Source organism: Pseudorca crassidens, chromosome 3, assembly GCF_039906515.1.
Source record: "Pseudorca crassidens isolate mPseCra1 chromosome 3, mPseCra1.hap1, whole genome shotgun sequence".
NCBI lineage: Eukaryota > Metazoa > Chordata > Mammalia > Artiodactyla > Delphinidae > Pseudorca > Pseudorca crassidens.
The window spans coordinates 116438910-116453923 of record NC_090298.1 but is presented as its reverse complement, the minus strand read 5'-3'; the positions used below and the strand labels follow the sequence as shown (position 1 = coordinate 116453923).

At 50.9% G+C, this 15014-nt stretch overlaps 2 protein-coding genes across 8 annotated transcripts; one reads left to right on the top strand and one right to left on the bottom strand.

Moving 5' to 3' along the window:
* Window positions 1-2114, bottom strand: SMIM33 (small integral membrane protein 33). The gene is made up of 2 exons (XM_067731923.1): window positions 1963-2114; window positions 1-645 (listed from the first exon to the last, which is right to left on the bottom strand). The coding sequence occupies exons 1-2, from the start codon at window positions 1969-1971 to the stop codon at window positions 166-168; spliced, it is 489 nt and encodes a 162-aa protein (XP_067588024.1). The 5' UTR covers window positions 1972-2114; the 3' UTR covers window positions 1-165.
* A 1490-nt stretch (window positions 2115-3604) lies between these two features.
* On the top strand, window positions 3605-11444 carry ECSCR (endothelial cell surface expressed chemotaxis and apoptosis regulator). Of its 7 annotated transcripts, XM_067731916.1 has the most exons (10): window positions 3606-3752; window positions 6953-6988; window positions 7237-7287; window positions 7437-7496; window positions 8477-8524; window positions 9152-9265; window positions 9651-9749; window positions 9959-9995; window positions 10830-10926; window positions 11097-11444. In XM_067731916.1, the coding sequence occupies exons 1-10, from the start codon at window positions 3692-3694 to the stop codon at window positions 11103-11105; spliced, it is 612 nt and encodes a 203-aa protein (XP_067588017.1). In that variant the 5' UTR covers window positions 3606-3691; the 3' UTR covers window positions 11106-11444. The 7 variants fall into 7 exon arrangements, with proteins under 7 accessions (XP_067588020.1, XP_067588023.1, XP_067588017.1 ...); XM_067731919.1 differs by lacking the exon at window positions 7237-7287 and having other exon boundaries at window positions 3605-3752; XM_067731918.1 differs by lacking the exon at window positions 8477-8524.
* The last annotated feature ends 3570 nt before the right edge of the window (window positions 11445-15014 follow it).

Here is a 15014-nt window from a genome sequence, read left to right as displayed (position 1 = left end):
GACAGGGCTTTCTGTATAAATACTCTGCTGAGAGGGCAGCTCCAGCTAAGTCCATGTGTGCCCTTACGAAGCGCTGATGCCCAGGCCCCAATTTGCTTTTGCCCTAATTCTCTGTCCAGTTTCTTGTTCTGAGCCAGGTCAGGCCAACTTTCCAAAGTCTCCCTCCTACAGAAATGTGACTTCATCAATGCTGAACCTGGGCCCATCTGGCACAGGGCAGGAGTCAGAGCCAGGAGGTTCCTGCTGGGCATCTTCGTGACTGTCCTGACGGCCCAGCACTCGCCAGTGGGTGAGAGAGATGCCACCCTCTGGCTTTGGGGATGGTGGCTCTGTGGCGAGAGTGGCATGGCCCTTGTGTAGCCTTGGCCCACAGTGGACTGCCACCACGATACAGACTGCCAGCAAGACAAAGGCAGTGACAATGACAGTTAGCGGGGGCAGCCCGACCCCTTGAGGTGGTTCCCAGGCCCCGCCCAGCACCTCCGGAAGCTGCCTCTGGGGCACCTGCCCCGCTGAGCCGTTCACAGCTGCAGAAAGCCAGGGATGGTGGCCAGCCTGGGAGGGAAGCAGCAGACGGAGAGGGTGACATGGGCACGTACACACAGAAAAAGACCAAAATAGAAAGAGATAGACACCCAAAGGGAACTGAGAGAGAGAGAGAGAGAGAGAGACAAAGAAAGACAGAGAGACAGTAAAGACAGAGAGAGAAGAGACACAGAATCACAGAGATAAACACACATAACAATAGAGAGAATGAAAGAAAAAGACAGAGGGGGGATACAGAGAGAATGAGAAAGATACAAAGAGAGAGACAGAAAGAAAAAGAGAGAGATGAAGAGACGGAAGTGAAGATAGATGCAGAGAGACAGAGGGGGAAAAAAAACAGAGATAAGGCAACAAGGTCATTCGGAAAGGGATAAAGAGAGGGGCTTTATTACAGGCTGGCATATAAAGTTTGCCTCCCCACCCCCCCAAATCCCCTGCCAAGTCCCCTCCCACTGCTCTCTCTTCCCAGGTCCTCAGGAAAACTCCTAAATAGATCCTATGTCCTGGGTCAGGAATCTTAGCACACTATGGGCTGCTGTCCCATGTCCTGGCCAGGGGGCAGTGAACAGCTATTCCTTAAAGTCCCAGGAAAAAGGAGTCATTTTGTCCAGCATCTTACGTTCCCACTACTCTCCACATACACAGTAGGGAGAGGGGTGTACCCCGGGGAGAGGGAGAGAGGAAGAGGAGGCATGAACCCCAGAGGCTTGGAGTGAGGCAAGAGCTATACCCCAAAACACCCTGCTCAGAATCAGGTTCAGGGGCCTGGAGGGGAGGGAATGCCCAGTGTGGACTCCTGGCTTTGTCCAAGATGGACTGAGGAGACCCCACGCCAACCTCTGTTCTCTTTCAGGGTCTTCTACCAAAAGCTGGGGGTCACTATCCCTACCTCTGTCTGTCTCTATCCTGCTAAGTATTGAGAGGGGGTTGGGGGGATTACCATCAAGGTAGCAAACCTCCATATTGTAAGCCCCAGAGCCGACGAAGTTATCACAGGCTCAAGAAACTATCTCCTTAGTCTTCTCTTCCCCAGCTGGACCTTGAGGAGCAGACCCTTGAGGTGGATCCCCTCCCCTAACTCTGAACCCTCAGCCTGGCCATCCCCATGGGTAGGCACCTGGGGTCCAGGAAGGGCTGGCCAGAACAAACCCACTCCCTTTAGTTCCTGAGTCACACTGTCCACCCCATCCCTCCCCAGTACCTGTCCCTCGGCATCTGGAAAGCTCAGTACCTACGTCCCCACCCTGCTTGAAAGTCAGAGCTCTCTGGGGCCCAGGCCACAGAGCTCCCAGGCCAGGCGGTGGGGAAGCAGCTCCGGATGTACAGGGGAAAAAGGGAAGCACAGGCTGGTGAAAGGCTTGGGGCCCCTGGGGAGAGTCTCACCAGCGTGGCGGGAGGGGTGAGCTGAGAATCTACCTGATGCATTGTCCGGCTGCGCAAGGCTCCCTCGGGACTGGCGGCCAGCCGGGCAAAGGAGAGCCTGCCTCCCCAGCTCGGTCCCTACCCGGAGCTGCCACGTCTATGGGGCTTACGGGGCACACACCCTCTGCACGCGCAGCCTCAACGCTCTCTCCTGCGCTTTTACTTCCTCGAACATCTGGGCTACCCTGAGCCCAGCCCTCAACTCTGACAGTGCTTTGATCTTACTCCTTGGCACCTCCTTTCATGCCCCCTGCCAGCTTCAGGAGCCTAGGTCTGCCTGCCTGTACCTCCTCCACGAGATCCCAGGCACTTGGCCAGCGCCTTAATCCCACCCCGCCCCCCACCAGGACTTGCCTGCTCTCTATCCCAACTGATTCCTTGAAGTCATCATCTGATGTTTTTTAAAAACGCGATTTCTCAAACACACTGGAAAGTGCAGACTATAATATACTAAATCTCTCTGGCCCAACCACTAGTTCTGTTCATCTCAATAGTCTGTCACATTGATTTCAAAACATTTTAAGGACTAAAACATTACAAATAAAATAGAAACCCCGCTCCCTGACCTCTCCCCTCCTTCTCACTGTAGGGATAAACATCTTGTTGAATTTGACATTTATCATTCCCATGTAAGGCATTCTTTTCTCTTTGGGTTCTTTGACTTTCACAAATATAAATTCTGGTATGTCTCTTTGCACTTGTCTATAACTTCATTTGTGAATGTGTGTGCTTTAATGCATCCAAGACACAAAAAGTGCCCACCAGTCTCTCCTCTCCCCGGAGACAGTTTATAAAGATAATTTTGGGTTCCCAACTAACTCCATGGGACCAGCCATCCCTCAATCTGTCCCTTGCTGTGCATGCACCACCCTCTATTCCAGTCTGGAGACCAGGAGACCCCCCAGGAACTCCCCTCACCCAGTGATTTGATCCCAGGAAGTAAGATGTAGCCTCCTGATTCCTTGTCTCTCAGCCCAGCTGCTACACACCCTAACGTTTAGGGACCCCACTCAGACCTCCAAGCTCGCTTAAGCTGCTGGTCATTGGGCTGCTGACTTGGCCTGCAGAGTGAGTGCAACTGGCTGGCTGGATGCTAAGGACAGGGTGCTGCTGGAGCACAGGGAACACCTGACCCCAACGTGAGGGGAGGGCTGAGGGAGGGATGCTTAGAACGTGGTCCTCTTGTTTTTCTATTCAGAATAACAATAATGTTTGTAAGGTCTCCCTGAAAGATGTAAGGAGTCCCATCTGCATCCGGAGCCCTGAGGAGGGAGAGGCATGTAGAGGATTCAGTCTACAGAGGGTGGGCGGCCGGTGGGCCGAGCTGTAGGGCTCAATGAAACAGAGTTACACTCCAAGAAAACCTCCAGGTGGTGTACGGAGGGACCGATGGATCCCCACGGAGGGGAAGAGAGGGGGCACGGGGCCAGGTTGCCATCGCTGGCTTTTGGGCACAGGTCCTGGAGGAGACCACGGTGGCCCTAGCCCAGGCCACGAGGAGCCCGGGCGCAGGCGCGGCTGTTTCAGCCTTACATCCTCAACTGGGCTGCCGGGCTGAGCAGGGCCCCTGGAGCCAGTCCCAATCTGTTTCCTTCTATTCTTTGACAGGAAGCTCTGGAGAGTCAGCCCCCACCCCCATCCCGCCCCAGCACTCCCTCTCTCTTTTCCACTATGGACAGAGCCTCCGCACAGAGGCTGCCTGCCTGCCGCTGACCCAGCTGACATGGGGAGCGTCGGAGAAACGCAGCTGTGCTGGGCCATCCTGGGCTTCCTCCTGCTCCAAGGTAAGAGGCACCTGCCACTGTCCTTCAGCAGCTCCTCTCCTGCGGCCGGCAGTCCTGGGCGCCTGTCTCTCCTTCAGGACACACACCACACAGGCTCTGCATCCAGGGCTTCGCTCACCCGGAGGGAAATTCCAGAGCCTTTTTGTGAAGGGGACCACTTGGCTTGGGAGCTGGTCATTCCCAGGCAGCGGTAAAATAGAGGTATGGTTAGACTCTTTTGTGGGACATTTTCCAGGGTGAACTGGGGCCCCCGGAGAGGCTGGCCCCCTGAAATGTGGGAGGTGACTGTCTTGGTGTGAGGCTGAGGCTGGAAAGCCCCTTCCAGGGTGTCCTAGCACAAAACTGTCTGTACCTTGGCTTTACAGGTGAGCTTTTTTCTTCTTTCATATGAGGTGTAACAACCTGGGATTTCCAAATATTGACTTTATGCTCAAATCACAGCAAGAGGGACTCAGGTTAGATACAAAGAACCATTTGCCAAAGAAGATGTACACATTTCATCTAGGAGGCCAGATGAAATGACCCCCAGAGGAAATGACTTGGGAACAACACCTCTCAGATAGAGCTCTGCTAGCTGATGAGTTGTGAAGCAGCTCATAAGGGGTCCTCTAATTAGGGAGCGGTTTCTGGGAAACATGAGAAATCCAGGAGATTCTGACTCACAGGGCAGAAACTTCCCTTCGGTCATCCCTTCCCCACCCCCACCTCACCCTCCACAGGTCCTCTGTGGAGGATTTATGAGCATGTGCTCAAAGCGGCAGAAGGGGGTTCAAGAGTATTTGGATGGGGAGGGAGGATGGCGGTTTCTTGGCGGTGGGTGAGAGGGCCCAAGTTCCCCAATGCTCTGTCTCCTGGAGAGGTCAGACATTTTTCTAAAAGCCCAAGGACTGGGGATAAAACTCTGATTGTCCCATTCCTATTCCCCCACCCCCTCCCGGGAGGATAGAGTCACACATCTGATCTGGGGCTGGGGGACTAGCCTATCGTAGAAACCTCAGAAATGGCAGAGGAGGAGATTAAAAGGTGAGACCCACGAGGGGATATTTTCACAAACCTAGGCTTGTCCCAGCTTCCCTACCTGCCATCCTGTCCCAGCCAAGCCCCAGGGTTAGGAATGTCCTGAGTGATTCTACCTGAGCTACAATCACCCTTGAGTATCCTAGCCGCTCATCCCAGGATCTCACAGCCCTCGCTGTTGCCTTCTTTTGGTGGACTGGGGAATCTTTTTGAGGATATTCAGGCCCACAAAGAGACGTGACTGTGGAGACACAGATTCAGGGCAGACTTGAAACTTGGAGGATTGGAGAGAAGGGGGCAAAATTTTAAATGTTTAGAATTTCTTGAGCATGAACTGTCAGGCCCTGTGTTAAGTGCTTTATGTGCCTTTTCTTATCCTCACAATGACTTTTGGGCTACTAAAATCACTTGCATTTTAAAGAAGAGAAAACTGAGGCCCAGGTCAGACAGTAAGCGACAGAGTCAGGGCTTGAACTCAAGACCGCCAGACTCCTAAATTTATGAGTTTAACTACTAAACTACGCTGCTGAGGAAAACAGTGTGGTGGTGGTGAAGAGGGGGAAGAGAGAGGCTGGCAGGGAGTGAAGCAGGTAGGGATTAGGGAGGGGAGACAGGAAAGTAAGATATCCCTGTGCCTAGTGGTCAGAGGCAGACCGGCCTATAGAAACAGATGCTCCCCAAGTCCCTCCTCTACTCACAGAGGAATCCACTGTTGACAAAGTGTTCCGGTAGGGGGAGGGGAGACAGGAGACAAAGAGAGAGCAGGCCACTGGGACTCAGAGCTTATGACTTTGGAACTCCTTCTAAGACACTAGTTTTGCTTCTAGATAAACGCAGGAAGGCAGTGAACTGTGCCTTCCCACTAAAAACTAGTTATCACCTTATAGAACAAAGATGGTACCTTAGATATGCTTGATCAATAACTGATAGATTTTTTTTTTTTTAAGACATGCCTCAGATTGAAAAATGTTCACCCAGGGTGATTCCCCAGCTGGGAAGAGTTCTCTCTATGCTGGGGCACCTAGAGGTTTTAACTCCCCTCTTGACGGCCCCACCCAAGGAGGGAATTGGGCTATGAGAGATGGTGACCTGGAAAAACACAGCCCTGGCTTTGGGCAAGCTTGGGCTTGGAAGCAATTAATTCCACACTATCCAAGTGATAGCACCATGGAGGAAGGCAGTGGCTGAAGAAAATAAACTAGTGGGCTGCCCCAGGCTGGGCAGGTCCCTGGCCCTCAGCAGCCTCTGTTCACCGGGGCCTGGGCCCCCAGCCCAGCTAGTGGAGGACGGGAACCCAGCTGGGCGGCTCCACTTCCCCACGTTGTTTTCCTTTCACATTGTTCACAGGTTTCAAGAATGATTTCATTGTGGAAAATAAGCAAACACAACCTGACCTTTCAGATCCCATACACACAGGGGACACGTATATGGACACACAGCACACAGGCACATCTGCCTGGAGGTCCGCAGGCACACTCATGCACACACACAAAGGAGAACGAGGCCTTGTGACTGGGGCCTCCTGATAATTGCCTCTTCCCTGGGTTTGGCTAACAGTGACCATTTCTGAAGTAGCCTCTATCTGTTAGAGTAAACTGGTGGCTCGTTCTAGAATTTCCTTGCCTCCTGTATGTACCTCAGAACTTGCTTCCTGTGTAGGCCCTTACCTCCAGCTGGAGGGGCACAGAGACAGCCCAGGTACCAATCCCAATCCCTCACCTCATCTTATTCACCACATCTTTCCATCCCCTTCCCTTGGGGCAAGACCAGGATGACAGTATTCACAGAAAAGGGGTGGCTCCATGGTAGTGTAGTGAGAACATTAGCTAGAGAGCTGGAGTTCTGGGTCTTTGTCTAGACGTGGCAGGTCACTGGCCCTCTGTCCTTGGACGTATCACTACTTTGGAATAACCTTCCCCTGCCCTTGTGTCAGGTTGGTATATAACCCATGTGAGACTGAAGAGACAGGAAAGGACTCTAGGACAATGAACCATGAGGTGCTGGTGATGGTGTGATTGAGTCACAGTCTCAGAGGAAGCCAGCGCCGTGAGCTGGAGTCACATCCTCTAGCCTACTGTCAAGGGTGTCTGCCTTCTTGCGTGGGAGGCTGGAAGCCAAAAGGCCTGGGTTCTTCTCCGGGGAGGCTCACCAAGCTAGTCTACGTGTTCTGCTTTCTCTTGCAGGCCACAACTCCCTGCCTGCGACAACTAGCCCTCAGGGTAAGACCAAAGACACAGGGCCTACTCCAGCATTCTGGCCTGGGAGCTGAGGAAAAGTGGAAAAAGCTCCAGGAAAGAGTTCCTGTTTGGCACTAATCTTTCACATGCCTTGAGAGAGGAGAGAGATGACAGGTTGGGGTGTGGGGTGGGGGAGGAAGAAAGACTAGAAAACACCAGCTTAGCAAAGGAGAGAGGCAGATGGAGCAATAGGAGGCAGCGGACCCTCAGTCTCAGATGATCTGTTTCAGGAAACTTCAGCAGTCATAGTCCAACCACAGAGCCAACTTCCCCCCAGACAGGTGAGTGAGTGTGGTTGCCTAGGGGCCAAGCCCTGTCCCTTGCCCAGCCCTTTAGATCTGCTTGGAGCCCAAGGGTTCTCGGGTGGGCTAGGGAGTGTGGTGTCACCAAACCTGCCCCACCTCCAGCTGCCCTCCACTTGTACTTGCAGGAGACGGTCCTTCCGCAGAGCCCAACTACTCCAGCCCTCTGTCCAGCACCAGCATCCCAGGTACTCTGCCACTCAGATTACAGATGCCATCCAGGGAGGGTCCAGCGAGGAGGCAGACACAGTTTCTGCTCTAAAGGACAATACAGATAAGTGGAGGACCAGACAAGCAAATAGGACCTCATATTGACAGTTACAAAGCGGGGTAAGAAGGGCCATGATGAGCGTAAGCCGAAGGTGCTATGGGAACCCGGGCAACATTAGCCACTTCAGACTTGGGGGCCAGACATCCCAGAGTGAGTGATCTCTGAAGCTGAGGCCCAAAAAGAGTTAATCAGATGAAGACTGTGGGGTGGAGGGTGGTAGGGCATATCCCAGGGAGAGGGAACTGCAAAGGTAAAAGCCCAGAGGAACGGAAGGCAGATTTGGGGCTAAAGAGCTTCCCTGCGCACATGCTGGTCGAGGCCCTAAGCAGGCCACGCATGCTTCCTAATCTGAAGCAGCTCCAGAGAAGCCCTCACAGGTCTCCATGGAAGCCAGTAAACCCATGACTCTGAGTTCAAGCACCGTGGCCGGTCACCCCTGTCCTTGCTGGGACTGACTTGGTCCCAGCCACAGAAGCACATGTTAGGACTCCATGAGTACATGAGACTGGGGGTGAAAAACCCTGGGTCATGTCTGACTGGGTTCCTTCTTCCCGCCTCGGGAAGCCCAGGTCCTGCCCCACAGTGAGGGTTCTCAAGGCCAGGATCCACACCAGTGGTACCCTGCTCTGGGAGAGAAGTAGAGAGGCTTGGGGTTGGGGGGAAGTGGAGACAGGAACTGGTCTCAGTGAAGGTTAAAGGAGCCTGGACTCAGGACTGATAAAGACATAGAACGGGTAAGCCGAGGGTAGGAGAACCCAAAATGTTGGAAAGGGAGGCAGAAAAGGCGGGAAAGGGCTACACGCTTCTCAGGGCAGGTTGGCCTTCACCCAGCAGCATGGGAGAAAACTAGGAGGGGGTGGACACCCTCCATCTGGGCCCTCCTGTTTCATGGTGCAGGCACAGGTGTCCCAAGCAGCAGCAAGAGCAGTGACAGTACAAGCAGAGGTACGTCCTGTCTGTGCTCACAGTGAAGAGCACCCTGACCCTTTCTCTCATCCCAGCCCTCGGCTCTGGGGCTTTTCTACACTTCCAGACTTATTTAAGAGTTGGGTGAGGATAAGGAGGCGGAATAGCAATCAGGCCTGCAGTAAATGTGTTGAAGCGGGGCAGAGATGGGCGACCATACCGTTTTTTAAGAGCACCAGAAACTTGTGCCCATTAACTGGCAGCCTGGCTTGTTAGGTCAGTGCCTGGGGACAAACATCTGATGCCCTTTCTTCCTTCCGCCTCAACCTTTGGCAAAACACAGATGGCTCCCCCTTGCCCGGTCTGGCTCCCTATCTCTGCAGCATAAATCCCTTTCCTCTGGACCCCACGGGTGTGGTGGGAAGAGCATAATGAGAGAAGCATCCTGAATTTTCTGAAGTCCTCTGGAACTAGGAACACGAGCAACCAGCAATGCTCTTCACGTGATTCCACATCACCCAGTTCTGAAGGGTGGGAGGAAGTCTTTTTGGTAGGGCATGAGTTCTCTCTGCAGTCCTCTAACTGGGGGAAGTGGGAGGGGGCCAGCTTTCTCATATAGACCGCATCAGTCCCTTCGCTGATACCCCCATCCCTACTCCCTTTTAGACACCTCTCACAATGTTACGTCCAAATTACCCACCATGAATTTGAGGACGAGAGAAGACTCGACCGTCCTGCCCAGCCCCACGTCAGAGACAGTGCTCACTGTGGCTGCATTCGGTGAGAGGGAGGAGAAGGTGGGGGGTGGCAGGGGACCTCACGCCTGAGCTGACTTGGACTCTAGCACTCAAGTTCAAATCTTGTCCATTTGGTTTAGGAGGGTTTGGCTGACGAGGAAGATGCTGGTGGGAAGGAGCCTCCGCTGGCCCTCCCCTCCGCTCTTCTGGACCCCAATGGGCTCCATGTTCTTAAGGGAGGATGGGGGTAGGGCTGTGGAGCCAGAAATAGCAGGCTGAGAGCTCATTCATTCAACAGAGAAGGGGAATTAACTTTCCTCCCAGAGCCTGTCTACACAGCACTTAGCTGGGAAGGGAATTTGGACTCCTGTTGCCCTCTTCTGTCCTGTCCTCTGCTTCTCCTTCACCCCATCCTCTTCCCTATTCAGGTGTTATCAGCTTCATTGCCATCCTGGTGGTTGTGGTGATCGTCCTGGTCAGTGTGGTCAGTCTAAGGTTTAAGTGTCGGAAGAACAAGGAGTCTGAAGGTACATGCCCTGACCCTCAGGGCCCCCTTTGCCTCTCTTTGATGAGGGACCCAGAGCTAGATTCTGGAACTGACACCCAACCTGGAGTTGAGGGAAGGAATGGCACCACTAGGGGAAATGGGAGGGTCCACTGGGTGGGCTTTGAGGGGCAGCTTTGGCTTCTGAGTTACAGCCTGTGACCTCCAATCTGTGCCTTTGGATTTTTACAGATCCCCAGAAACCTGGGAGTTCGGGGCTCTCTGAAAGGTAAGACTGTCAGAGGTATAAGGGAAGAATCATCTACTGACCTCTTACTCCCCCATTCCAAGAGGGACCAACACTTCCTGCCTTCACACACACACACACACACACACACACACACACACACACACACAGAATCCTGACAGCCTCACCGAGACCAGGGCTCGGGCAGGTGATGGACTGGAACGCTTCAGCCCCAAGGCTAAGTCTTTATAACCCCTTCGTGAAAAGTGCAGGAATTCGGATTCTGATATACTCCTTAAACAAGAAGGTACTTATTTAAGGAACCACTTGTTGAACACCTTATATGTGCCAAGCACTATGGTAGAAATTTTTGTAATATCTCAAATTCTTAGAGGAGTTCTTCAAGGCAGATATTACTGCATTTTACACATTTAAAAAATTAAGACTTAGGAGAGGTTATAACTTGGTCAAGATCACACAAGTAGTAGGTAGTTTGCAAAACTAAGATTTTTTTTTTTTTTTTGCGGTACGCGGGCCTCTCACCGCTGTGGCCTCTTCCTGCCACGGAGCACAGGTTCCGGACGCGCAGGCTCAGCGGCCATGGCCCACGGGCCTAGCCGCTCCACGGCATGCGGGATCCTCCCGGACCGGGGCACGAACCCGTGTCCCTTGCATCAGCAGGCGGACTCTCAACCACTGCACCACCAGGGAAGCCCGCAAAACTAAGATTTAAACACAAGTCTTTGGGGCTTCAAAGCACACACTCATTTCATTATAGTCCACCAACAAAATAAAGGTTTCACAACCCCCAATTCCTTGACCCCCATTGCCCTATGGCTCCTTCTGTCTATAACCCATGTTCCCTTCCTTCCCCAGCTGCTCCACAGCCAATGGAGAGAAAGACAGCATCACCCTCATCTCCATGAAGAACATCAACATGAATAACAGCAAAGGATGCCCCTCAGCAGAGAAGGTGCATTTTTCCTGGTTCCTTCCTCCCTTCTCCCTCCTCTTCCTCCTTTCAGGCTCCACTCCCTTAACCAGAAAGGAGATACTTTCAAAGATCCAGGCTCTTCTCTCCTCTTCCCTACCCCACCACTCCCGGTTAACTTCATCCATCCTCATTATGTATTTATTTTGCAGGTTCTTTAAAAGCAACCTTGGGTCCCTGTGGATCTGACGATGATGCAGCTTCCCTGTGACTGTAAGAAGGAAGGCGATGGGATGGGTAGAGGCAATAAACTAGATATAAGTTATTTTATTGTTTCACATCTACTCCCAGATCTAAAGGACATTAGCATTCCTCCAGATCTGGGAGCAAGCTGCCAGCATGAGAGACTCTTTCCCACATGGACTGTCACCCTAGAAGCACAGCATGCTCCTCCCACCATCTCAAAGTCACAGGGAGGAGGAGTCTATAGGGCCAGAGCAAGGAAAATGACAGCGAATTGGTCCTTTCTATTTTGCATTAAAATTATTTTCTAGCCTGCAGTATAATTTCTTTTAAGGTCTATGTTCCCATGGGTATTTCTTAACAGAGTGTTTTAGCAGCTCTGGGGCCTCCTTTTGTAGGTAAGGCATGTGTGCAAGTTTCTACCCCCGTGGGGAGCTCTCTGAGAAACCTGGGAGGTGGAGAGAACTTTTTGTCAGGTCTGCCTTGTTTCACCTGGTTTATTAAGTAGTGACGAGGACTAATCACTCCAATAGAAGGGAGAGAAAAGGAGCTGTAAACAGTGATCACTGTCACCAGTAAAGAAGTTTTAAGTCTGGAGAGTGAGAACATGGGACGCACAACGCATTCTGATTAGAAAACTCCGGTGACAATGGGTTTCCCTGGTGGCGCAGTGGTTGAGAGTCCGCCTGCCAATTCAGGGGACACGGATTCGTGCCCCGGTCCGGGAAGATCCCACATGCCGCAGAGTGGCTAGGCCTGTGAGCCGTGGCCACTGGGCCTGCACAGAGCCTGTGCTCCGCAACGGGAGAGGCCACAACAATGAGAGGCCCGCGTACCGCAGCAAAAAAGAAAAGAAAAGAAAACTCCTGTGACGAGAGCTGAATAATATAAGGGCAAATGTCCTCTGCCTGCCCCAGGTAGACTTGCCTCATTTTGGTCCTAGCTGTGGGAATAGCACTGGAAAGGTTTGGAGCGAGGATAGATCTGTGACTTCGTAAACCCAAATCCACTCCCTTTGCCCCACACAACTATGATTTTTGTGTCCAAGACACAGAATAATGTCTCACAAACACTGTAAACTTGTTTCAAGAGAATAAGAATGCAGTTACCTTAGTCATCTCTACCATGACACTGGTTTGGAAATGAATCTTGGTTGGGGAGAGTCAATGGAAGAGTCATCTGGATATGTCTGCATGGAGTGCTACAGGCATCTGGTTGATGGCGGTTTAGAACATAGATTACCCATTCTGAAGGAACCATATGCTATTTTTTTCTGGATTTAGACTCTGCAAGGAGAGAGAATGCTTAGAACAGAAAGTTTCACTCTACTTGTCTCAGTGAAACTATTAAAGTGGCCTGAAGAAACCTACTTGATTCTAAAATAGTCTAGGGCAGAGGATTTTATAACCTGCTCATGTCTGTAACTCCTATGTGGTACACTGTGCTCAGCACATCAGAGGTCATGACAACTGGATCTTAAGTGCAGGAAATCTAGTCAAAAGGCTGGGCTCTGCCACAGACTTGTAGCTTGATTTTGGCGAAATCATCCCAATCTCTGAGCCTATTTTCTTACTTTTAAAATGAGGTACCTGGCCTTCACTATCTTTTGGGGTTCTTATATTTTACAGTTCTATAAACTCTAGATGTAAGAAAAAATGAACACAATCTTTTAAGTAGAGATCACTCTGGGTGGGAGCCAGAGACAAGTCTTGGGTGCCTCTGGGACTTAGATTCTCTGGACTTAGATTTTCCTGCGCGTTCATGTGTATTAATGTGGAACAACGATCCCAACCTGGCCCTGTCTCTCTCACAGGCTACTTGGTAGGTAAAATGGAATAGTAAACGTGGAGACACTTGGGAAGTAAAAGTACTAGCTGGCAATTGCAGCAGACAACATGGAGTACCACCACCCAGGTTCCACTTCAGGATCAAGACCCTTGATCTTGAATTGCTGGGAGTGTTGGCTGCTGAGGGCTCATAGCTGACTGATGACCAGTTGATGGGGCGGGGAGGTAGGGATGAAGACCTGGACCCCTTGCCTCAATTTCTCCCTCTGCTTAATCCTGCTTCCCTTATCCCTCACAACTGTAGTTCCAGGAGCACTCACCAATAAACCTTCAGCATGCAAATCCCAGAAACTCTATTTCCTGGAGTACCCAACCTATGACAGCAAGACTATAGCATTTTAAAAAATAATTCAGATATATTTTATTTAAGCCACAATGCAAAAAACATATGACTTCCAAGCTAGTTCCAGCACAAAAATCCATCACTGGGACAGAACTCTGCAGGTGACCTAACAATGTCTAGAAGTTCTGGATTCTGTTTGAATTGTTATTGTCATTCTGACTGCGTGGCTACTTAGTTCAGCTGCTTATCATGCTGGACTAATTAGGTCAAGGACATGGACTTCATTCTAAGTAAGTTTACGTCTTCAGTATAAGGCCACAAACTTCCCCCTGACTCTGGACAGTGTCCTGCAAATATGAGCTGTTAGTCCTAAGGTATTTATATATGGGAGAGATGGGGTGAACTTGTATTAATATGAGATTGAAAGGCTTTTACCCTGAAACTGACATTGCAATACCACATTAGCCATGTTGATTTTCCCGTTGCCAAGTAACTACCCTCTGGGAAGGGGTTGAGGATGAATTCACTTAATGCTGAATTCCGCTCTCTAGTAAATTATATTAGACAGGGTTCGGCTGGAGGATCCTACTACTTATGTAAATACAAGACCCCACCTCTGACAGGAAATCCAAGTATATATAGCCTTTCCCTGCAGCTTCCCTGAGACCACATCTCTTCCTTTATGTCTAGACAACAGGATGGTGGCCATTTAGAAGACGGCTTCCTCCCTATTCTAACACAGAACTAAAGGGCCCCAAAGCAGGAACGGGTGGCAGGCGTGGGCTGGTTGCTGTGTGTTCTTCCCTTGCTTCTCCCCTCATCCTATGCGGGGGGGTGCAACCAACAAGCCAGCTCAGGAGCACAGGCCCAGTTGAATAGAGGGATCATTTACTCAGTATCTTTCTTCCAGGGCTGGATGGGGCAGCAACTCAATCATATAGGGCACATGGCAAACCTCAGTATCACCAGAAAAAATTCACTACAGTTTAACAAGTTTTTCTAAAAGTGAGAAGAGAAAACTGATAGAAATTCGAGGCTGTCTCTAGGTAAAATGGTTTAGCAGGTAAAGAGTCACTGCAGGGTCCCCAGCCTAGGTCTAGAACACAGTTTCCCAAAGCCAGGCTAGTACTACTCAATTCTATTTGAATCTGCTGGAAAACATTGTGTGCCTCTGCTCAGCAGTTTCCCCTGGGTCTGTGGATGTCCTTACCTCTTTGAATTTCTTTCTGCACCTACCTTCCTCTCTTTGAGAACTGCCAAGTTCTTGTCCTTTATTTCCTTCCCAGGTGCTCTCACTCTTCCTGCTGATTGCTTTCCCCTGGCACCTCTATCTGGAGGCTGTTGAGCCCACAGCTTCCACTTTTACCAAACACAGAGATTGAATTTGACAGTGGGAATTATTTTTGTTGCGTGGTTGGCACGCTTAAGCAAAAACTGGCACAAAAGTGTTCTAAGTGTTGAGGTTTGGAGTTCTAAGTTAGTCCTGGTGATATAGTCATAGAAAAATTTATCCAGAGGTGTTAATTGAGGTGTAAATGAGCTCTAGGATATTTGTGCATGGCAACACCTGAGAAGGTCGCAAGCTAAACCATTGTTTACTGATCTACGAGTAAATGAGCCATCTAGAAGAGGAGGAAGTGAGGTTTCAGAGGATGATGGGAAAGGTTGTTGAGGTACCAGACATTTTCAAGAGGCCCCAGCTTCCCAAATCTTGTCCAGCATTCTTGAACCTGGACTCTACTCCTAAGTAGCCCCAT

Bases quoted from the DNA above. Each gene is read 5' to 3' on its own strand.
- ECSCR (XM_067731916.1), top strand. From the start codon at position 3,692: ATGGGGAGCGTCGGAGAAACGCAGCTGTGCTGGGCCATCCTGGGCTTC. The intron at 8,525-9,151 runs GTACGTCCTGTC...ACTCCCTTTTAG, and splicing joins CAGTGACAGTACAAGCAGAG to ACACCTCTCACAATGTTACG. The intron at 9,996-10,829 runs GTAAGACTGTCA...TTCCTTCCCCAG, and splicing joins AGTTCGGGGCTCTCTGAAAG to CTGCTCCACAGCCAATGGAG.